The sequence below is a fragment of the Glycine max genome, chromosome 17 (genome assembly GCF_000004515.6).
Source record: "Glycine max cultivar Williams 82 chromosome 17, Glycine_max_v4.0, whole genome shotgun sequence".
NCBI lineage: Eukaryota > Viridiplantae > Streptophyta > Magnoliopsida > Fabales > Fabaceae > Glycine > Glycine max.
The window spans coordinates 3,661,991-3,687,259 of NC_038253.2; the positions used below are offsets into that span (position 1 = coordinate 3,661,991).

Genomic DNA, 25,269 nt, shown 5'->3' on the forward strand with positions numbered 1-25,269 from the left:
TCTGCTGAAGGTAGAGACGGAATTGGCACTTTGGCAGGTATTTTAAGGGGAATAATATATCACTGCTTAACTAAGATTATCTCATTTTTTTTGTTACAATGAGAAGTATGAGGTGATGGTGCGAATTGATTAAGGTTGTCTTTCTAGGGACTCTACAAACTCTTTTTCATTACAGAGATCTAGTTATGGAACTGACTTGGAAAAAAGGGACGCAAAAAATAATTAAAATATCAGGGACAGTACCGTATACATGCAGTACTAGGTGTTGAAGAAAACCATTTCAACCGTGGAATTGATAATGAAGAAAACCAATTCAACATCATGCAATGCATTGTACTGGTTTGAATCTTCATATTTGGTGACTATAATCCTTCACAGTTTAAATATGCTAACAATTAACATTAATATTACCTAAAGTAAGTAACCAGAAAGACCAATCAGGAGCATAAAAGTCAGAAAGCTTAATGGTCTTGCTTATCAATATAGAATAACACACAAAATAGCACTGCTTTTTAGGTGGCAGGCAATGAGAGAGGACAAGAGAATCTCATCAAGGAATTATAAGCTTCCAAACTTCATACACCACAAGATATATAGTGCGTGTTTGAAAATATGTTGATAAGTTAAAAATCACGACTGAGATGTGGAAAATCATGTGTAAGATGTGAAACCAAACATGATAATTATCTTCTAGTCTGTTTGGAACCTTGTCCATTACTCCATATTCGTACGTGCCCATAGGTCTAGCCTCTAGCACATCAAAATGCAAGTAGTAGTGGAGACCAAGTTTAGTGCTAAAAACACTAAAGAGTAAACATCCACTGAATGCTTCTATCACATCATCCCTAAACCTGGTTCAACCATTTGAAAGATTCACAGCTAGTGGCTGCAAAGATTCAAGTAAAACCTTAAAAAATTATACGCTATAACAGCTTACCTTTGCCAGCAAAACCCTTTTAGCTTTGGATATGATGAGTGTTGCAGTGATGGGGCCAACCACATGGACCAGGGGTCTCTTGGCCTTCAATTTTATGCCTACTGGCTAACAAATCACCAACTCCAGATTTTGACTCTTCCTAAAATACCATGTTGAAAGAGACCAGTGCAGGTTGCTCACGAATCATGACAGAAATACTACTTCAATATTTTGTCTCCAACCAGGTACAAAAAGTCTTGAAAGTAATATTTATGCATGCATCTCAAAAGGCACCACTTCTTGATGTATCATTTGTAGTCACTGGTCCCAATAGGAAAAGATTCCTTCCCTTATTATAGATCACAACCTTACTCTTGTTAGTAGATGCAAGTCCCAGGTCTTTTATTTTTTGTTTCTCACGTATATTTTCTTTCCAAGACTATATTCTGTTTGAGTAGTCATGGGGCATTAAAATGTAAGTATCTCTACCTGTGGGAATTTGAACCTTGATTTGTCACATACATTACGAGGATTAGCCCTTTGCACCACTCTTCTGATTTAGAGACGAAGTAGCCTCACCTCAATATCACAATGCCCACTGATCACTAGTGTCTACGTCACTCTAGAAAAAATGACAAAACTTGCACATGGCTAATTTTAAGTCATTGCAATGTCATTTTCATACAATGAATGAGTCAACAAGATAGGCACTAAGGAGCCATCTGAGTACCCCGCTTCAAAGGCCACATCTACCACTTGGTTAGGGCATGTTTAACATATTGTCACATTTAAGATGAGCTAAAGTAAGTAAAATAGCCCTTTGGTATGAACTTGAAAGAAAAGAACTCAACAAACTTGTCAAAACATGAAAGCACTCTGCTCATAAATTATTTGGCAGGCCAGGGACTGTAACCTTAGTTATGAAACAAAAACTAGTGATACCATCTACTATAACCTTGAGCAAACTCTGGATTTTAGAATTGTGGTCTTTAATCTTGCTGTATACTACTTCATCCTAAAGTTTAGCCTTTGTAACAGGTAGTATCCTCTATAGATATAGCGGTTCTGTTATTACAATTCAATTTCCTATGACATAATGTCTTATAAAAATCTTGTACTGATAAAGATGTGGTTCACTTTTTGCCTGTGTATAAGAGTTTTATGTCAACTTTGCGGAACCACATACAATGAGAACGCCTTATCTTGTTGTAGTCATTCCTTTGGAAGATGGAGACAATATAACATGCGTGAACGTTTCCCCTTGCAACTGGTAGTTTTTGTTTTTTGGTGAGCTGAAGATAAAAGTGAATGTGGCATCTCCAGTAAACTTGGACTATTGGGTGAGAAGTCGAAGATTTGAAATGTGAAAACAAATCAAACTTTCAAAACCAAGCTTAAGCATGATGTCACAACTTTCTTTTTTTTGAGAGTTTAGTTAGCAATCATTGAGGTTGAAATCCATTCTCATTTGGGTGGGTCCTTTGCCATAATGGAGTTCTACCTTGACTCCTTGAGGAAAGTTAACACATATTAGTCATTAGCCAGTCCATGTTTTTCCTATCAACAGTTCAACACATTGAAACTACTTGGTTTTAGCCAAAATACACCTAATCTTACTAGGGACTAACTGTTTTCCTCTAATCATTTGATGGGCTGCTCATACCTATATTAAATTGACCACTGTGACACATAAAAGCACGTAGATATACAGGAAAAGAATGGCGGGTGTAGTTGAAAAATAACTATATCAAGTGCAGTTTGATGTTTGAACATTAAATGACACTAATTTTCTATGACATGTCATGCCAATCTTATGGACCAAATTACAGGAACAGCTTCCAAAGTAAAGCCACAATCCAATACATGGATACATACATATATATATATATATGTGTGTGTGTGTGTGTGTGTAATGTTTGATTGCAAACCTGCATCAGTCTTGAAGAGACATAAAACACATTAAGACAACAAGCTGCTTTTCACATGTCAAAATAATTGGCAATCAATGCCTACAAGTTAGCAAATAACAGTGAATACGATCACGGATTCAAATAAAAGAAATTTCCTTAGCATACACGTACAAGTAACTTAAGAATGATATGCTAGATTGCAATTGACGACAAAGTGAAACGAATTTCGATCAAAATTGAGTCAAACTCATCCCACGTCCCAAAAAAGTGAAATATACCTAATTACCACTATAGTTTCTAATAAGCACTGGCAATTACCAAAAGTATGATAGACACTGAGGAGTGAGATGTCACAAGTTTGGAGGCTGCCAAGCAAGGAACCCGTTTTATTGCGTTATTTTTCTTCTACATACCTGTTTATCAGATTAACAAGATAAACTTAAAACGGTTGAAAATTAGATAAATGTGCCTAAATCGAACAAATGACAATGATCTACTACCAGCCAGTCAGGTTAGTTTTCCATGCTGCCATATGCTCAGAGTGACACGTGGCAAGAAACACCAAAATGACAACTTAAAAGCCCGTCAGTGACTCATGTCTAATCCATTTCAAGGACCCTGAAAGATCATGCTTACAGTCATTTCTACTAATATAAATAGCTTATTATGAGACGCATTTTTTTTTTAAAAATTTCAAACATTAACATAAATCTGTGTTGACTCCCTGCCCCTGCCTATATTATTACTACCGAGAAAGAAAGAGAATAAAGAAAAGAGAGAAAGAGAGAGAGTGATCTTGCAAGTTCTGTTCCAGCAAGCCATGGCAATTTCAGGGTCAGAGACTCAGAGTCCTTTAGTGAAAAGCGTTTCTCAGGTGGAAGTTGAGTGTGTGAAATGCGACTTGTGCGGGTTCACAGAGGAATGCACCCCTGCGTACATCACGAGGGTGCGTCAGAGGTACCAGGGTCGCTGGCTTTGTGGGCTGTGCGTGGAGGCTGTGAAGCACGAGGTGGTGAGATCAGACAGTGTCATCACCACGGAAGAAGCGCTGGACCGTCACATCAGCTTCTGCAGAGAGTTCAGATCATCGACGGTTACCAATAATAAAACAGAGCACCCCATCTTCGCCATGGGACGCGTCCTCCGGAGGAGCCTCGACTCTCCCAGGCCTCTCCGATCGAACTCCAGTGGGGCTCTCCCGTCCGTGGACGGGGTTCGAGCCCCACACTTGCTTCGATCGGAGAGTTGCTTCTCTTCTATCTCGGGTTAATAAGGTCTATTTAGTTTGCTTTATTAGACTCTTGCAGTTGCAGCAGGTAGGTAAAGCATGGAGCATAGAGACTCTGTGTGTGTTTTTCTGTGACTGACAGGTTTTATAAATCCACCACGAAGCCTCTCTAACATTGGCCCTTTCTGTTTAGACTTTAGATTGATTGAGTGGTTTGTTTCATGACTTTACTACTAGCTCCTTTTTCTATGATCATCAATGTATATATAGATTGATTAGCAAATTCTAAAATTTAGTTCTTCTAATCTGGGCTTGCCTTTTTAGTATTATCTTCTTCTGCAGAACATAATAAAGAATAAGACAAAAATAAGATACAGTTTTTTGGGTGCTTTTAATGCTTTTTTCTAATCAAAATTAGAGTTGTTTATGTTGACATGCTAACCTCTGTTACACAATTATCAGATAAAACTCCTATTCTGATTGGAAGGTGAAAAACTTTATTTATGTTTTATCCAAAGATTATGGGCAAGGATAAAACTTCATGGATATTCCAGCGGATTTTTATTGCTTCATTCTGGTTCAGTGTTTTTACATGTGTTGTTAATTTATTTGTTTTTTTTTTTGTTATTGGGGTTATTAAGGAAACCTACTTTAAGGAAATAAAGCTGAAAACTCTTGTAATTAACTTATAAATTTGAATCAGAACAAAAAGACAGCGCAAAGTTGCGATTAGGATGGCTGGCTGGCTCAAGCACTCCTTAAAAGAAACAATTTTGCGTTCGCTGTATGCATAAAAAAGAATATGAGAATTTTAAACCTTTTCCAGACTAATAATTCCAGGTGTGCTTAGCTGTTTGTTTCAATTTTCAGCATGGCCATTTAACATTAATGGCTTTCTTAAATAAATCAACAAAAGAAATTAAGGAAAGTTGATCAGTTGGGGCATTTGCATTTTGCAAGCGAGATATTGACACAAAACGAAGGTGCAGCGAAATTTCCCTCAAGTGAAAGAGCCATCGCTTTTCTTGGAAAAGTTTAACATTTCCATGCTCCAGTTAGTATTTGTATGCCAGACAAATTTTAGATTAGAGCTTGGGTCACAATAATAAGAATGCACTGGACTTGAATGAAGCTGCAAGTAGCAGGTTTTCATTTTTTTTGTACCTCTTCTAACGCTTGTAACTGAAAATGCCTTGTGATGCTATGCCTTTTCATACCTGAATTGGATTGCATTCATGCGTTACAGGATATAAAGTTTATTAACTTTTACTATATGACCATCCCACTTGGACCCTTTTGCATTAGTGCTCTTTATCAGAACACCCCAATTCACGTTTTGTCGCCAAGGATACGTAGTATAACATAAATAAGACGAACATGGATGTGAACCTTCGGGATGCATCTACTCCAGGAGTTTTCTGCAAATTGCAACATAATATACATCGAAACGGACGAAGAGAGAGAGTGGGGGCAGTATACACTACCAACAAATCGGATCATTATTAATTATATTATATGTCGTTTTATTGCCATTTGCGTGTTTTTGTTGAAGACTTTGGACCTCATTCATTAGAAGGACAAGATAAAAAGATTAAAAAAATATATAAATAAATAAATAAGAACTCTTTCACTCTACGTTTTTTTCGACCAGTTAAGTTTGCTACTTACAGATTTTCAAAGTTTGTGTTTACGTGTTTTTGTTAGAGTAAAATATCAAAATCATCTACTATTTTGCTTCATATAGGTACATTAAAAAATTTAAAGAGTCAACAACAACTTATAAGGTCACGTATTGTGGTGTCTAACTATAATTTCTCGGAGACAGATCCTGAGATTACGTAAGCATGGGAATTCTCTTAATTTGATGCTAGAAAGTAGAAGAGAAACGAATGTGAGAAGCAAAGAAGCATTGAAATGAGTTTCCCATGGTTCAAAACCACCATAGAGTGTTCAACCTCTTCTACAATACAAAATATTATTCTTAAAACGGGAACAGACTACAGAGTGGTGCTACATGGCATGCACCGAGTTTGAAGTAGTAGTAACCTTCAAGTAAAACAAGATTGAAAAAACATGCACCTACATAAAGTCACTGATTTTCCATGTGAAGAAGAGTATTTTCTAAGAACAATGCAGTATGTTAAGCTTGTCCTCACTGCTACTGTATATTTGTATTGCCTCATAAATTAGCTCCATACTCAATCATCAAAATAGTCAAGTGTTTTACTGAATGGATTCCATCATTTCATGGGTCACCGAAATAATTTCCAATTATGCACTTTTTTTAAAAGGTAGTTTACCTAACCCCTCTTGTAGTGCTCATGAAATCAATCTGCGTTCTATTCCTCGTGCAAGTCCACCCTCAATGAAAAATGGCCTAGTTAATCCAATAAAGCAGAGCTTTTTATGAGCATCGCCAACTTCTGTCCCCATTTTTCTACTAGTACCTTAGATACTGAACAGGAACTAAACGTGCGAATCATCATGGATTTTTTTTACGTGATTCCTGTGACCCTACATTGACCACAAAGATCAATAAACATATAAAGAGCTTCAAAATAAGAGACACTTATCTTTTTCAATTCAGATATTTGAGTGGACACATCTATATAATTCAAATACTTGAATCCATACTTACATAGGCATAAACAGTACAAGGACAATGTCAATAGTATTACAAAAACATACTCCATTTTTTATAAACATTCAGAAAAAAGTGGAGTTTAAAATATAATATAAAATTTTGAAAGTAATTAATGACTTTTTAACATTTGTTTTTGTGAGGCTCATTGCTATACAAAAGAAAACGAATCTTAGCACATTGTATATTAAAGTAATGACTTTCACGGGTATATTCATCTTATTTAGAGATATTTTTATGAGCACATAGAGTGATGATATTGTAAAATAACGACTTTTAAATGTATCTTTACAACGTTTATTATGTATATGTGGTATTCCCATATCTTATATATTTTGGACATTGACCGTGTCAAAGCATTAGTGTCTGGTGTCTTTGTCAAAATTCATGGTTAATAGATAAAGAAACATCATTATTGCAAGGTGCTAGCTAGCCCAAGAACTTCATAGCGGCTCTAGATAGCTACTCAGTCCTCCATACGATCAGGGTGCATGAGACATGAGACATAAGTAAGGAGCAAGACTCTGCTACTTCAGTACTGGTCATTCACAGATACCATTCAGGATCTAAAGAGCATGACGAAGAGTTTGATTTTTCAATACCTTCATTGTCATTGTAAAATCAACATCAAAGCCCAATTTTCAGCGCACGAACAGTGCTGGACCATCTCATCAAGGCACCTTTTTTTTTTTTTTTCTTTTTTCAAGACCCCTTTCTGTTATCCAGGGAAAAGAAGCTTTTGAAGAACAGCATATTGAGTCCAACTGATTGGAAAGATTTTAATGTGAAACATTAGAAAATCCAAGCTCTACTTGTACGGTAAAAGATTCTACTAGTGTTTTTGCCCAACATATCTCATTTAGTATGTCGGGCTCATTATATCCAATAGCAGGCAACTGTATGATGTCCCTCAAACACAAGAACGGATAGATAGGCTAAAAATTGAACTTCCATGTCCATGCTATTCAATAAGAATCTATTTGATAAGCATATTTCAAGACAAACTATATGAGTGGGAAATAAAGTTTTTGTACCAATTTACTGAATGCGGTTTAATGTATCTTTATACATTGAAACTGCAAGTTGAGGTACCATTCTGATTGCATATCTAGTTAATACTACTACATTTAAGCCCACATGTCAGCCTGACTTAATTTTGGCATTGTACTTTCCTTATGATGAAATTTGCATTTGAGCATATTCCTGTACAAAAGATGGCTTCCTATCCAAAGTTTATTATTCCCTGGGTCAACAGATAATGCAACACAGTAAATTCAACTGAGAGTTACCTTGTAGAGTGTCTCATGTATTATTTCCAGGAGTCACTCCCTGCTTCCACCAAAAGCAACACCCATTTCTGCTCCATTTGTTGCTATGTAACGTTCACTATATACCATATTCACTTCCCTGTTCCACCAAAAAAAAATAATCACTTCCCGCTGCCTGCATGGTATTCATATGTATGTGTACACACAATATACTAATTTTACAGCTAGAAATCACCAAAAAGAACATTTCAGAGGGTTTTGGTTAGTATTTGAATGCCTAACCTAACATAATAATATTGAGGATCTAGGATGGACCACAAAAAAGAAATGGAGAAGTCTATAAGAACTCTTCTAATCTATCTGAATATAGCTTCAGGTCTTCATGTAAAAACTGAACTACTCAATCCTTGAGGTAGAATTATTCAGGACTATTAGTTCTTCTGGAGTCCAAGCCGTAATTATAATCACAAAGTTCAATCAGAAGCTAAACTTCAAAAGAAATCAGGTTATTCAGGACTATTAGTTCTTCTAGAGTCCAAGCCGTAATTATAATCACAAAGTTCAATCAGAAGCTAAACTTCAAAAGAAATCAGGCTAATAAAAAATTGATACATATATGAGCATCTGGGGAAACCTCAAGCAAATTTTGGTTGTACAAAATTTCCTTCTGACTTTCATACAGAGCATAAAGAGTCCATTTAACTTAAGTTGATCTAGGCCAGAAGTAAACCTACTTCAAGATAATCTTTCTTTGAAACACTTTGGTAGTGCTCTTAGATTGTCTCCACATACAAATTACTCACATTATTTTTATCGGTAAATGTTAGTTTTGTTATAAATGTTAGTTGGGTGATTTGAACCCACAACCTCTCTTTCCTCCCTTCTCTCTTCACCCTTCCCTAACTACTACTGGGCCAACCTTATATCTCCACAAAATACTAACTTTAATCATATCAGAGAAAAGGCATACAATTACCAATTACCTATTGGAAGGTTAAACACCTGCAGCATGTAACTAGAAGATTGTAACAACGGTAAAGTTACAGACCCTTTGGTCATGGGTCCGGAAACAATCTGTTTGCATATGCAAAGGTAAAACTGCATACATGACCCTCCTACATACCTTTGCATAGCAAGGAGCCTTCTAGCACCAGAGTACATTAGTTTTTTTTTTTTTCCACAGTAACAAGAAGATACATGCCTCAGATTTGATAATTGGTTTTCCACTGAAATGCATGTCTGTAAGGGCTCAACTAAAGTCCTCGTCTCCAGTAAGTCATCAATTTAACTTGTTTGTAGACTTCAATAAGTTGATCAACTACATTTGCGTAATTACTCTCATGAAGAAACTGTAGTCTAAGAAAGCTAAAATAGATGAATATGCATACCTTCATTAAATTCACATATGAATTAAGAAATTCAAAATTTTCAATGGTTGTTACCAATGATCAATCTACGATAGGATGTGCAACGTTGATCACCCACCACGTACTACTATTACATTGTTACCACTTAACTCAAGCAAGAATTTGCCAAATATTTCATTTACTGTTTGCTGGACCATTATCCCACCTATACGAGGGAAGGCATCATTATCAACTCAATAGCAAAGATTATAATATTCAAATCATACAGAATCAAGTAAATTTAAAATATCTCTATGTAGTGTCTTTCTATTTTTCTTTTTCTCTGGTAAGTGCGATGAGGATTATGGCAACATATATGATTACACAGCGCATGATACGTGGAGGTAGTAGCACAGGAAGAGAAGTCATGTTTTAGGGCATCATATATCAAATATCTTAAAATAGGGACTATAATAAGGCTGGAATCATTATAAAAGAAAAAAGAGGAGGACGCTTCACTTTACTTTAGGAAACTAAACCAAGCATCATTCAGGTAGCATACAGAACTTTTAACATAGAGTGGAAACCTACATAACCCATTTAATTGGTTTAATTATATAACCTGATTATAACGTTATGTCCCAGGAAGGACCAAGTATATGTAGAACAGCACATGAAAGTTGAAGGCCATGATAACACCAACAATTCCTAGTGGTTTTCATACCTGAGATATAAAAAAATACAATGCATGCAATATAGTTGAAGTTTATACCTCACATCAGTAAGTAATCACAGCTTAAATATTATAATCTCAAACATCATATGATCTGGACCAGTAAAGAAACATGCAGAAGAGAACTTAAACTCAGAACAATCGGGAGAGAAAGTAGTATAAAAATTAACAAAAGTGTATCTGTAAATACTTCAAGTAGCTGTCTCACTACAGGGGTTGTAAAGTAAAAATTTAGCATCAACATATTATAAATAATTCTTATGGTCTGATGATATAATTGATCCATTCAGCTGTCTGCTTAGCCCAACAGCATAATCACACATATCATAGATTTCCATTCGGAGATAGTTTGATAGGTTAAAGCAAACGCTATGTATGAAAGATAAACTTTCACATAATCATCTTCTCGTAATAAAATGGAGTAGCAATAGTTTGAGCGAGGAATGCAAGGATTGGGGTTTTTAGGGTTTGATGTCTGTCAGGGGAGAGAAGGAGATTGATTTTGGCAATAAAATTGCTTTGTTGTTTCACTTCAACATCAAAAAATGGCCGATACGATCAGTTGTTTGGCAGACGCAGTTCTGTGTAACATTCTATCTTTGTCTCAACCAAAGAAGTTGTTGCAAACAGCGTTCTCTCCAAGCGATGGGAGCCTCTCTGGCGCTCAGTTCCCACTCTCGACTTAGAAGAACACAGCTACCTCAAGCTGAGCTATTTCCATTTGGACCAACCCCTCAAAAGACTCCGCCACTGTGTTCGCTCTTCTCGTTACAGTCCCGCCGATGTCAAAGCATGGCTCGCGGACGCCGCGTGTTCTCCTGTGTTCCTTGGATAATTGGTTTACCCTCTGCCTTGCTTAAGTGCTATGCATTTTGCTGAGCTTCTTTGTGGGTGTCCTAATCTTGAGGATTTGAATGCGGAGAATTTAGGCTGTATTTACGATGAACATGGCGATGAATTTTATGATGATATGGAAGGAATTCAAGCTCGGTTTAAAACATTGCCCAAGTTGGTCAGAGCCCATATCCATAAACCCGATGCTGTGGTTCCATTAGAAGTTGTTAACAATGTTGAGTTTATGAGCATAGATTGGATACGATGTGTGAGATTTCTATGTCATTACTTTCCGCTTTTTCAAGAATAACAGGGGATTCTGATACTGACAGATTATTGTTTTGATGTAACCCTTGCAGGTATATCTTCAATACTACATGCCTGAATTTCACAATTTAACTCACATTGAATTTGGCTATTTGGATTTGGAGCGTGCTAGCGAGCGGCTTAAATTGTTGAAAGTACTGTAGCATTGCCCCAAGCTTCAAATTCTTGTCATTGATAAGGTTTGATTAGTTTAAGCACGATTTCTATTTTCATCCTTTCTTCACATACTTCTATCAATTTTATTTTATTCTAGGCTTGTTGTTTGTTAACAGAAGGATCTAGGACTACATGCTAACGAGGGAGCAGATTGGTCATACCCACAGTCTATTCCCACGTGCGTTTCATTACACCTTAAAACATGCCGTCTTACCAATTATGTGGGCTCAAAAGGTGAGTTTCAATTTGCAAGATATATTATGCAGAATGCAAGTCATTTGCAGACCATGACAATTTGCACTAACACTAGTTCAAACGAAGGGGAGAAGCTTGAAATGATTGAAAACTTATCCTCCTGCACAAGGTGTTCTGCAACTTGTAAACTTTTATTTAAATAGTTTACATTTGACCAGTTGCAAACAGTTCCTTGTTGGCCATCTTTACATTAGTAACCTCTGGGATATTGACGTAAACTCAAGGATATTGACTTGTTTTGTTTATAATCTATGTGTTTCTTTACTGATGAGTATTTGTGAATTACGTCTGATTCTGTTCATTCTCTGGAATTGTTAGTTTTATTGTGGCCTTATGGCAGCTTTCGGGGTTAATTATAAATTAATGTCTGTAATGTTTGTCATGTTTTATTTTTTTCTCTCTCTCATAAGTTTTCTCACACACCCAAAGATCAAATTTGTACCTGTTTGTTTAAAGTGATCCTTTTTACTTGTATAGCAAATAGCCATATATATACAGTGAAGTGTGGTTCAATCCTTTTGTATTGAAAAGATTAAATTATCATATGTAAGAAATTAATTTCGGTCCAAATTTGATTAAGACACACATGCTATCAGAAAGTCAACTCACAAATTTTGAGAAATAAGGTTGAATCCTAATTCCTAACAGCATATCAAGCACTGCAATTGACGCTTGTGCGAACTGCTTGTTTGACGCTTGGTTACTGATCAAACAAACCCATTGTATCGTGGAAAGGTGAAATGGGTATAATATTGTGTACATATATCAACTGAATAGAAAAGGGTAAGATGTTTTTATTGGAATATAAGTATGGTGATTGTCTGGTCTCCACATCAACGGCTAAGATCCACGTCTTAATTTCTTTCACAATAGTATACTCTAACGTCTCTTTTCTCTATGACTTTAAAGCTGATTTTACTGAGATCCACTATTCTTTAATTTTTCTTTGTTAATTGTTTTCTAGTCATTAGTCACCAATACTACAACCAGTCCTTTCTCCAACTTGTCATCCTCTTGTCATTAGAGATTTAAAGAAGATTTGGTAGCTTTCTCTTAAAAAAAATGTAGTACTTTTTTGTCCTTTATGCTTCTTATAAATAGTTTGGTTTATCAGACATTCTATTAAAAATATTGATATGATTTTGGGATGATTGCAATCAAAAAATACGGCAATCCCTTGGTGTGGAATTTAGTCAATCTTGCTGTTATCCTTCTTACATAAATTGCTATTGTCTCCTATTATCCATAAAATGCCTTACAGTTAGTTACTGCTGGCAATCAAATTAAGCTTGCCTTCTTGGTGGACTTGGCTCAATAAAATCTCGATGTGACTCAATGCTTGGGTGTGTTCAATTCAAGTTTAAGTTGTGCATGTATAACTGAGCTGTATGGAGGGTATTAAGTTACAGAAGAAGTTTTCTGTGTTGGTAGCATTAGTAGGTGCTTATGTAATGCTTTTCCCATGTTGATGAGCTAGTGTTTTGTATCTGTTACACTTGCTGGCTTGGCTTTTGCACTACTTGTGCTAAAGCTGAGTTTTGTTCTTAATAATATATTTCGTTTTACCTTTTAAAAAAAATCCAGAAAATCAATTTAATTAGTCACTCGGTGTAAGAGATAGACTAAATTATTTACGCAATCAGCAGCCACTGTTTGAAAGATAAATAAAGAGAATATTTCATTCAACACGATAATATTGATGTAGCAATATACCTTGGATCAAATTAAGTACACGCATGAGGTAAATAAAGAGAATATTTTATTCAACATGAAAACAGGGATGTAGCAATACATTACTAGCATCAAATTAAGTACACGCATGTTCAAACCAACTTTGTCAAATCCGTGCGTAATAATAAATTAAGCAGTACTTCATTTTCAAACCGTTAACTAGCAGGTAGCAGCTACCATTCTTCACCAATCCATCTTCACAAATATGAATTCAGTCTCACGGATATTCGATATCAGTCTATAAGAATGAATTAATACTAGTAAAAGTTAACGTTTAATTGGAAGAAGAAAAAAATGAAAGGCTAGAATTCAATGCTAAATCGTATGATCTTGAAGACTCTTCTATCATGTCCTTAAGTAACTATCTTAAAAGATTAAACGGTTGGGTGAAAGCACTTTTTTTATAGGTAACAAATCACACTGATCATTATTATACATTTATACAAGACAAATCCCTTTATTATAAGGGAAAATGCCTTAATAGCCACATTTCTTCGTAATATACAACTTTAGAAAATTGATTCTAGACAAGTTGATGATCCCTTTCTTCTTTAGAAAATCTTCAATCCCCATTTATATGCCTGTGTGATAGGAGAAAGAGTGATCCTACACACCAAAAAAGAAAAACACAAAACTCAGAGCACATTCTCAGTAGAGTTTTGGATTTAGCGGTGGGTAGATTCGCCATAAATGTAATCAAGGACAGCGATGACTCCGAAAACAAAAGCTTGATCCATCCCAGGATTCACCACCACATGGTACAAATCCTTGCTTTCAATCAATTCCTCCACTTCCTTCATCATCCCCACCTAATAAATAAATCATCAACCAACACATTCAAATAACAACTTAATGTTACTTTTATAATCATGTTGTAAATATATAATTCTCAACTCAAACAAATTAATTTTTAGGAGTACCTGTGCTACCTCGTTGCCTTTAGAGTCAACAATGCTACAACACTTATCCGGGAAACAGCCACTGATCTTAAAGTCACGGCCTCTGTTCCTAGTGAAGATTCTGATTGCATTGTTCTTAACCAAACAAGAATTGGGTTCTCTCAAGCTGAAAACCAGCTTCCGAGATCCTTCGTAGTCCAAGCTGTAGCATTTCCACTTCTTGTAAATGCTTAAGGCCTCAACCATGCCTCCCTGCACACTTGAAAATGTTAAATTAACCAAACTGCAACCTTTCCCTATGTTAATATGAAACTCAATCTCTCAACCTCAAATCAAAGATTATATAAAACACAAATATATATAATACTTGGGGTCCCCATATATTCCTGACCGACAGCTAGCAACTAATTCCTTCGGAATTCCTATCATATATTTTTTTATACATACTTAGAGCATGTTTGGTTTGCCATCTAAGTTGATGTGCACGAATTTCAAAATCAAATCCAATAGTTCAACTCAAACAAAATACAAAAGGAAAAGTGGAGATATTTTTACAACAGACATCCAAACATGCACTTAAAGATTAAATTTCTAACTTCACACTAAAATGGCATACTTATGAATTGATTTGTTTTACATTTAGAATACATATACAAACTTGAAACGTAACATACAAAATGCAATAAATGAATAAATAAATATACCATTCGACGCATGAGAAGCAAAGCGTCTCCATCTCCTTCTCTTAGAATCAAGTCTCCCTTTTTGCCACGAACACCACAACCATCGACCCTGAACACAACCCTCTGGGCACTACAATCCATGACTACAAAACCCCCACCATTCACCACGTGTGGCCTCCTCCTCACCACAAGCACCGTCTCAGACGATGAACAGTACAGTTTGCCAATGATAGGCATAATCGTGTTTGTCTTCGCAATCATGTGATCTTTCTCTGTACTTACAAACTACAAACTTTGTCTTTGCTCTCTCGATCTCCTCAAATATTATTATTAACTATACCAAGTTGTTTCTACAAAACAAAAACGATCAAGTTTTCTCTCCCTTCTCTGACTCCTTTGTCTTTGTTAAAAAGAGGGTTTGGCAAGTTCAGAGGTAGAGGTAGGAAGTGGAAGAATCTCTACGAGTCTTGGATTGAGATAGCTTGTGGAGGAGATACAAAGTTTGGCTTTATTTATTATGCGAAAATGATACGCCACTTTTAACTACCTTGTGATCACCAATATGAAAACAATTTTGTTGAATTCTTAATTTTAATGAAAAAATATAGTAAAAATATATTGATTAAATATCACATTTTAATTATTTTTTAAAATTATTATTATAAAGATAATGATTTAGATAAAATCAATATAAAAATATATGCAAGATTATACTACTATGTGTGAATGACATTATCATAATTGCATGACACGGGTTGATATGGTACGTGATGATCACGAATACAAAATATTGTTAAGAAAGTGTGGCTAGCCGCTAGCCCCCTCCCTTTAAACCAAAAAAAGGCGTATATGAAAATGTGTGTAGGCTAGCGTGCCCTAGTGGATTTCATTATGACTAGCTAGTTTCCCAAACGGGATTTCATTGGTCCCATATGTGTGTTAAAACTTAAAAAGATTTTATTCGGCACAGACGAGGAGAAAAGGAAACTAGTTAGCAAGTGATTTTCAAAATAGCTAGTGTTTCTGTACTTTAGAGATTCGGTGTGTGTAGCCTTAGGCTGCTGCAAAGAGGGGATGAGTGCAATATACGAGAGGTGTGCTTTGATATATAGGGGAACTTGTGTTGAGCACGTCGTTTGTCTTGTAATGTTGTTTTTACACTTTTGAAATTGTATGATTTTGTTTTTAATTGTTTATTATCGTATGATCTTATAGGAAGAAAAGTAGAATGTGAATTTAACTTTTTATGTAAAAGAAAATGTGTAATCCCTAGAATAGGATTGGACTACGAGAGCAACCCTACTCGATTTGATCCATTCTTTTTGGAATAATGTTGAACCATATGTATGATTCTTGCATACGGTTGTCTAATTCTAATGCATTGGGCTGACGGGATTCTTGCGTATGTGCCACGTTAACTGCTCTTGTTTGGTGTGTTTTTTTAGGGTATTTTAGTTGGCTGCTTTTTGCCTTTTTCAGTTATTATCTTCTTTTTTGGATAATAGGAATTATTATCTAATTCTATACCCTGGACCACGTGTATATTAGTAATTAAAACACCTTAATTTTATTGGATAAGGACATCATGTGTCTTAATCATAACATATTCATTAGGGGATCCTATAGGCTATAGCACGAGAAGACATTGCTATGTGTCATCAAATATTTATCGTTTTAATTATGTCATCATTATTTATTGTCAATTTTTCTTAACTTTTTTAGAAAGGAGGAGACAGATAATAGTCAATAACTCCAATAACGAAATTCCGGTTCAAAGAGTATATAAATTTATTTTAGAGTAAATTAGATTTGTTCTTCTGGAAAAAGTTAGTATTTATTACGTTTGTATTTTTTCTCAAACTTTTTTTTTTGTCTTTTCTAAATAATCATCGTTATTAATAGTGTTAATTTTTTTGTGAAATGTTCTAAGAATCCCTATCGTGCAAGTCTACTTTCAATTCAGGTCAGGTTTCGCTTACGAAAACACCGTCAACTTATTCCTCACCTCCCTGTCAACTTCGTCGCCTTCGTCAACCACAACAACTTCACGTCTCTGCCTCCTCGACGTCATCTATGGCCTCTTCCAGTGTCGCGACAACATCACCAATGATCAGTGCTCTAATTATGTGTCGCATGCAGGTATTCATCCCGCCAACCTTTGCTTCACCTCCTCTGACGGCATGTTGAAGCTCAACATTGTTTCATCAAGTACAACAATGTCATCTTCATCAGGGTTAAGGATGTGAAGGTTACACTACTAGATCTTCACTTTCTCCTTTTTCTCATTATCTTTGATAATATTAGTGGGTCAAGAAATAACAGTGTAATGGATGATAAAAACACAAGAGAGTCTTATGTATGATAAAAAGAAAAATTGAGTATAATAAACTCTAATATCAAGGAATACAAGTGTAATTTAGTCTTCATTTTATCATCTACATGGTTTGGGTTAATAAATTATATACATTTGATAGGAAACATTTAACGTGAAACCAGAAAGTACGTACTACGTAGGGTGTATGTTCATAAGAAATTATTAGGTAAGTGTTAACTATTATAGTGCTTGTTAATATTTGTATGGCACAGAGTAAATTTTTAATTTGTAAATTGTATAATTTAAATATAAATTATATAAACATTATTTGAAATTATGGATAGATGCCGGTCTAAATTCACCTAATATTTTTTTCATATGCTCATGCTTCAGCAATATATGTTTTTAGATTATTTCTTAATAAGCTCCATGACGCCCTTTCATGGTGGTCTATAAAAAATTAATCTATAAAATACATTTTAAAATTGAAAATTTATAAAGTTATATTAGCATAATATATACATATATATAATTACTCACTAATATTAATTTTTTAAAATTTTATCTTTTAATATAATTGTATATTTTGTTATAAAATGTAATAAATACTAGTATATTTAAAGTTTGTCGTATATTATATTTAACAAGTAAAATATTGAAAAAAATATTTTTTTATATATTTATATAAATATTATAATAATATTTAAGTCGATCACTTAAAATAGTTTTATGAAAAATAGTACTTAAAAGTGAGAATTTTTTATTTTATAATTAAATTCAAAATAATTCATAATAATTAAGAATAAAAAATAGTTGGGTAATTAATTGAAGTGATCATATTATAAATAACTATCAAAATAATAGAAAAAAAAATGATACGTCAAGGCTAAGATTCAATTCAACCAAAATTAAAATATAAAATATAAGAAAAATATCAATAAAAATATAGGCTAAAATAAGGATTTGATCAATATTACATAATTTATAAAATAGGAGATCAATGTATCTATTTTTAAACGAGGAGACCAAAATTATACTTAAGTTTAAAATATGTATCTACCTTCCTATTCATAAGAAACAAATACCTAAACATCATGACCAATAAAAATAATTAATTTGATTAACTTTAATTAATAATATCATAAATTTAAATTTTATTTCAAAAATATTCACTGAATTAAATATTTTAAGTAATTTTTGTATTTAATGACACTACTCATTTTTTAAGGGATAATTTTTTCACTAATATGTATGACTTATCTCATTAATAATATTTATAATAAATAAATATATAAAATAAAATTTGCAATTAATGCATTTGAAAGTAATCATATATTTCTTATATTTAAAAACAAAAAAATATTATAATTTTTTTCTTATATTTAGCAACGGAGGCAAGATCATGTACTATTGATAATATTTTTAATCTCCTGTTAAAATTTCAGTTTTTCCTCCAGGACATATATATTTTTCCAATCAATAACACTATATAATAAGTATTTAAATGGAATCATCATACCTCTGGGCGAAATATATATAACATTGTTCATAAATCTTAAGAAATTTTTAATCTGATTTAATATTTTTAAACTACAATTCTTCAAAAATAAATTTTTGGAAAAATAGAGACGGAATATTTTCGTCTCTAATATATTAATTTTAAAATTTGAAATTCTCACGTAGAGATGGATTAAGTTAACATTAATTAGACACGGGATATGAGCGTCACAAACATCTGTGTCTCTGATACTGTTTAGATCATTCAGGGACGGAGCTAACAAATCTAGAGACGGACTTTCCGTCGCTAATTCTCGTCTCTAAAAATATGAAATTTTTACGTCGTCTCTGTTTCCTTCTCTGGTAGACGCCGAAATTTTTACGTCTGTATATCAAAATTTTCAAAATATTGAATTAATGAAATACTTCTGTAGCTAAAACTATGGCCAATTAAAAAGTAGTGCCAATACCAACGCCTATTAGTTTGACTGATACAAATTATTGAGCTCAGGTTCCATTTTAAAAATATGCAAAATATAATTTTATTCCTCTTAATTATTTTTCTCAATTCACAAAATTAGCTTCTTTGTTTAAAAATAAAAATATTTAATCTCCTCATTTTTAAAAATTAAGAAATTTAATCTTATCATCTAAATTAGTGTGTCAGTCCATACTAAGTTACTAACATTGATAGTGTCTTAAGTGATATGCCAGTATAACAATTATACTTTTTGAAATTTTTTATTAATTACTAAATAATTCAATTTAATAAATAATTATTTTAAACATATAAACATTTTATTAATTTTTCTAATTTTTACTTTAGAAAAACTATGACCACCAAAAGATAAAGTAATCAAATCACGACTATCAAAGAAAAAAAAAAAGTAGTAATAAAATATCCCATAAAATGAACTCTGTCAACTATAAGTCAATGTTAAAAACTTAATGGTCAAAACGTTAAATTGGATCGTATCAACAAATTTTCTAATTTTGAAAAATGATAAACTAAATGTTTCTATTTCTTACTAAGAAAACTGAAATTGTGGATAAAGAAAAATAAGAAAAACAAAACTGTATTTTAGCCTAAAAATATCAAATTAAATTTGGTAAATGGAAAAATAAATAAGTAGTAGGTTATTCTGCTTTTACATAATTAAGTCTCCCAGCTTAATTTCGGTTAACCAAAATTCAACGTTACGTTATTTTTACATGCCAATAACAATAACTAAGAATTATTTTAAAAAATAACTAAGAACATGAAATATTAATAAATACTTTTTATCTTTGTTTTATAAAGAAAAGTTTTGCTTTAAATTACCCATTTTTTTAATTTTAAAATCTTACTAAACATCATTCTTTTAATTGCTTCTTCGTGAAAATAATAAAAATATTAAATATCAAGGTAATAAATAAGAGATATAAAAACCAATAGGAAATTAAATTTTTTTAAAATAAATAAAAAAGATTCATTTTTTATACCTAACAAACTAAACATCACCTTTCTAAACCTTCATAATAATTATTGTTTTCTTTCAAATATAAACTCAAACTTTATATTTTTAACAAAGGTTTAGAGTTTAGATCTAACAAAACCTCACAAATTTTTTTAGCTTATTTTCATTAATATTTTTCAGTAATTTTCTTTGGGTATGTGCTTTTTATCTTATCTTATTCTATCTTTTTATATCATCGATCTTCTGTACTATTTGCTCTTTTTTTTCCCTGTTTTGTTTCGAGTACTTAGTTGATTTTTTCGGACCCTTTCACGGGCATACTTATTAATTATATTGCAGACTTGCACACATTACCATTTCTCCGTGTTCACCCATCCATCTTCCCTATTTGTGGTTGCATGTTTTGTTTCGAATTTCACATTGCAATTTAACAATTTTTCTCCGTTGCGTAAATTTATTATAAACGGCTAAATTCCAGGCTAAGGTAATATTTACGACTAAGAGGTTAGTCACATTACTTTCGCCTACGATAATACCTTACATAGTTAGATAAATTAAATGCTCAAATCTTAATTTCCGATTTTTTTCAAGATGTTAGGATTAATAAATAAAATATTTATCATAAAAAAGTTCGTGGTCGTCGACATTTTTATTTCGTGTGAAAAATGCATTTTAAATTTGATTAAAAAGCAGTTAAGTTATTAGCAATGTATCAAGAAAAAACGAGTAAAGAAAATTAAGAAAACAATATCTCAATGAAAATTATACTACTATAAAGTTTTTTTGCAAGTTAATTTGGGTGGTAAATTAAAAGTGAAGCATTATACATTTTTAAAGTGAGAGATTCACTTTAGAAAGATAAAATAAAAGACTATAATTGATTAAAAGTAATAAAAAAGCTGTAATAGTAATAAATAAATACTTATTATTAATTATTTAGTTTAAATTTTAATAAATATATGTTAGTAGATATTCAAAAAATTATTATTATTGAGACTGTTGATTTATGTATGATTTTTTTTTTTACTTTTGTGATGTCTTATATTCTTTCTTTTGACTTTCTCTTAAACAAAGTTGATTTATTAGTTATTTTTTTGTATTAATAATTAATTAAATGATTCAAATTAATGTTTATTTAATTTTTAAAAAATAATAATATATTAATTAGAATACTTAAATTAAAGTTTTAAAACTGAAACAGATAAAGATTTACCCTAAAAGGAATAAAAAAAATTTGATGAATTTGCCGAGTTGAATTACACCAACACGTGCCCGAATGGAGACATCAAGTTGATGAATGAACTCTGTGTCATCGCTGGGTAAGGTTATGACTTCAAAAAATTGATCAACATGTTTTTCTTGCTTCTACATATTCTGCATTGAAACTAAATAAAATGGAATAAAAAAACATGTTTATTTTAATGAATTGGCAGCATATATTACTAAAAAAAATAATGTGATTGTACAATACTATTTTAATTATTGTATTTTTGGAGAATTTTTATTTTTATTTCTATTTATCTGTCGCTTGTAAAATATAAGATCACATTAATTGTTATTTTATCAATTATATTGTTACTTGTCACATAATTTTTAATTAATTAATTTATGCATTTATTGTGGAGTGAAAAATAGAAAACTTCACATGCATTTCTTGAATTTTACATAATAACTTTTAAAAAACAGATAAAAATGAACGAATGTAGTATAATGAATGGGCAACATAATTATTATTAATTAAGGTGACATAATTGTATGTATGTTCATTTTAGTATTTTAATGAATTGATTGATTTGAACAATTTTTAATTTAATGTAATTAGAAATAAAATTTTATCATCTATCATTTTATTATTTTGAATTAATTAAAATTGAATTAATTACATTTAAGTAATGTTGAATGAATATGAGGTTGTTATGTGAATTTTTTTATTAAATAAAATTTTATTTTTTATATAATATAATAGATAACGGATAAATACATCCAATTAATTTTTAAATAAATAATTATAATTTTTTACTTGTAAGTTGCAACTAGTTAAATCTAAAAAAGAGAATTGTTATGATTTGCTTATTGCTATTACAATGATATACATGATGTGGGTTGTTTAGTATTTATAGTTTATTGTAATTAATATTTTAGTTTGTGTAACCAACGAGATAAAAGGTTATTTATATAATTAAATTTTATAATAAATAATTAATTGTGAATATATAAATAATATTATAATTGAAATTTATAATAAATAAATATTTGTTAAATATATAAATTATGTTATACATTTATGAAAAATGATATATTTTATAATACTACTGTATGATTATTTTTTATTATTATTAATTCTAAAAACAAAAGTATAAATGATAGGTTGAAAGAAATATGATATCAAGAGATATATTTTGAAAAATTTAACTACCAAATGATTCACAATTTACTAGTAATTTGGTATCAGCATTTTTTTAAAGGTTGTTTTATTATTTAAAAGGTGAGGGTGAGGGTGAGAAGCGATGGTGTCAGGTTGGTGCACGTGGCGCGTTGTACGCAGTCTCCAGAAGCTGTCGAGGTCACAGCTCAATGAAGATAAAAACCGGACAATGATTGATTACCGGACTACGAAAATTCACCGCTTTTATTCTGAGGACACCAGGCTCATGTTAGATTCGAGTTGCTTCGAGGATTCTATAATGCGCCGGCAAAACAGTGAGACACGTCATTATTCACTTTAACTTTTTAACCCTTTTTGCCGCATAACATAACCTAACAACTTTGGGAAAGAGCGGCAAGTGCTTGGATGACATGTCTGTTTCATCCTGGCCCTGGCCCCGGCCCCACCCCTCCCTCGTTTTACGCGCTACTCCCCTTCACTGCGCGTGGCCCTTCATTCTACTAAATTCTAAATATTCATCATAATGTTTTTTTTAGCGATCATAATAATGTTTCCTTAAATTTACCAATTTAATTACTAAAATATATTACTTTTTAAATTATAATGTATAACAAATTTATTAATTATTATTTAAAAAATATACTAAATTCATTTTTAATTAATTACTAAGATAAAAAATTACACTAACAATACATACCAATTAAGTTCTAAATTTATCCCTTCTATTCTTAGAAGAAGGAAAACACTTTTAGATACATCTTAGTATATTATCAGTGTATTAAATAAATAATTTAAGTTGATTTATAAATTGTTAATTAAATTAAATGTTATTGATGCATAGATTTATAATATTTGTTAGATGGAGTTTAAAGTATATTTCACTTTAAAATTTATAATATTATTTTTTAAATTTTAATATTCATTTTATTTATTAATTTTAAATAATATACTATTGTCATTATTGTTTTAATTTTAATAATATATTTTTAAAAATATCTAATTAATTAAAAAATTTAACATATACTTATTTTTTAAATATTTTTAGCGAAAAAATCATAGATTAAGAGAAAGGTCAAATTATCAAACTCGAAAGTAAATAAAAATAATAATATCACTAAAATGAATACAATTTTATGCCGAGTTCATTAAATATTTAAGTTCATTTTTATTAGTTATATTAAAAAATTAGTTACAATAAAAAAAATTATATTTCTGAATTTTTATATAAAAAAAACATTAGTGTTATTTTCCTTAACATGGTTGGAAGGCATGAAAGATAGAATAAGTCTGTCAAAAAAAAAAAAACGGAAGAATAAGAATAGACGAAAAGCACTTACATTGTCTCTCCTTCTGTATTATAGTTTTTAGGTGAATATCATTCCCTCGTAATTTGATATCACTTAAAAATGTGAGGAAATGAAACATTTTTACGAGACTCCTGTTTTTTTCAATTCTTTCAAATTGAACCGAAAACTCACATAAAAGTTATTTTTATAAAAAGAATAAAATATTTTATTATGACATATTTCACTTTATACATATAACTTTTTTTCCTTTTGATCTTCTTTACCCACGGTTTGTTTATAGTAAGAGGGAGAAACGTACAAAAAGTGTTTCAACACATGGAAAGAGTTAAGACTCTATTTGTTTTCAACAAAAGAAGAGAGAACAAAATATGACTATCCACGAAAAAGAAAGAAAAATCACCTTTTCACCATTCGTTTGAGTATAAATTAATAGTAAATTTCGTACAAAATATATGGGGTCCACCAAATTAAGTTTCTTGGCAAAATTGAGTGGATTTGTAAAGAAAGAATACATAAATTATTAAGTTTACAAAATAAACCTCTTGTGGGTAACAAGCAGAGAGAGAGACCCCATGTCACTTTCAAAATCGGGAGGCTTGATGTTATTCAATTGCCATGAAAGAGAGCTGAAGCCTGAAAGTTGTCAAAATTTTCCGAACATCGTTCATATCTTTTTTCACAAATTTAGCATGGGTTCCAACTAGGTTAAAATAGACATCATTTAACACGCATCTTAATTTTTCTTTTCGCTTAACTATTAATTTGGTCAGATTTTTAAAAGGTTGATTTTGATTGTCAAGTTTTTAAAAATAAATTAATTTTTTTTTCAAATTATTTTAAATAATTCAATTTGATATTTATGTTCTTCAAAATATAAGGATCAAATTGATTTATTTTTAAAAATTTGAGAACTAAATTAAATATTTAAAAGATTTATAGAACAAATTGATTCATTTTTTAAAATCTTATAATCAAAATAAATCTTTTAAAAATTTTGAGACCAAATTAAATAATTTAAAAACCAAATTAATAATTAAGCCTATTATTTTTTTATATCATAATAAACCATATTCTGTCATCCCCTCCCCTCGCGCTATAATTATGGCACCAATAACACAGTTGTTTTTTTTAGGATTAAATACATTTTTTTAGTCATTACAATTTAACTTTTTCTTTTCTTTTTATCCTTTCAATTTTTTAAATTCTTTTAGTCATTCTAAATTATATTTATTTTATTTTTCGTAATTAAAAGTAATTTAAATGATATTTTTCTCATAATTCAAGCACTTGAATTTAAATATTCTATATCTTTTTCACTGTGTTTCATCTAAATCAAAGAATCTTAAATTTTATGTTTTTGTCTATAAATCCTTATTTTTTT

The 25,269-nt window shown here is 31.6% G+C and overlaps 2 protein-coding genes and 1 long non-coding RNA gene across 3 annotated transcripts; 2 read left to right on the plus strand and 1 right to left on the minus strand.

The window, feature by feature from the left end:
* The first annotated feature begins 3,434 nt into the window (after positions 1-3,434).
* On the plus strand, positions 3,435-4,359 carry LOC100797385 (uncharacterized). Its single transcript, XM_003550563.5, has one exon. The coding sequence runs from the start codon at positions 3,647-3,649 to the stop codon at positions 4,094-4,096; it is 450 nt and encodes a 149-aa protein (XP_003550611.1). The 5' UTR covers positions 3,435-3,646; the 3' UTR covers positions 4,097-4,359.
* A 5,358-nt stretch (positions 4,360-9,717) lies between these two features.
* LOC102668375 (uncharacterized) lies at positions 9,718-13,027 on the plus strand. Its single transcript, XR_001385597.3, has 3 exons — positions 9,718-11,144; positions 11,236-11,382; positions 11,476-13,027. It is a non-coding gene; the product is annotated as an uncharacterized lncRNA (long non-coding RNA).
* A 934-nt stretch (positions 13,028-13,961) lies between these two features.
* LOC100306504 (uncharacterized) lies at positions 13,962-15,286 on the minus strand. Its single transcript, NM_001249069.2, is given in 3 exon segments — positions 13,962-14,154; positions 14,266-14,496; positions 14,949-15,286. Coding segments are annotated over 3 exon segments (615 nt in total). The 5' UTR covers positions 15,189-15,286; the 3' UTR covers positions 13,962-14,010.
* Between the last annotated feature and the right edge of the window lie 9,983 nt (positions 15,287-25,269).

Excerpts from the sequence above, each read along its gene's own strand:
- LOC100797385 (XM_003550563.5), top strand. The coding sequence starts at position 3,647 with ATGGCAATTTCAGGGTCAGAGACTCAGAGTCCTTTAGTGAAAAGCGTT.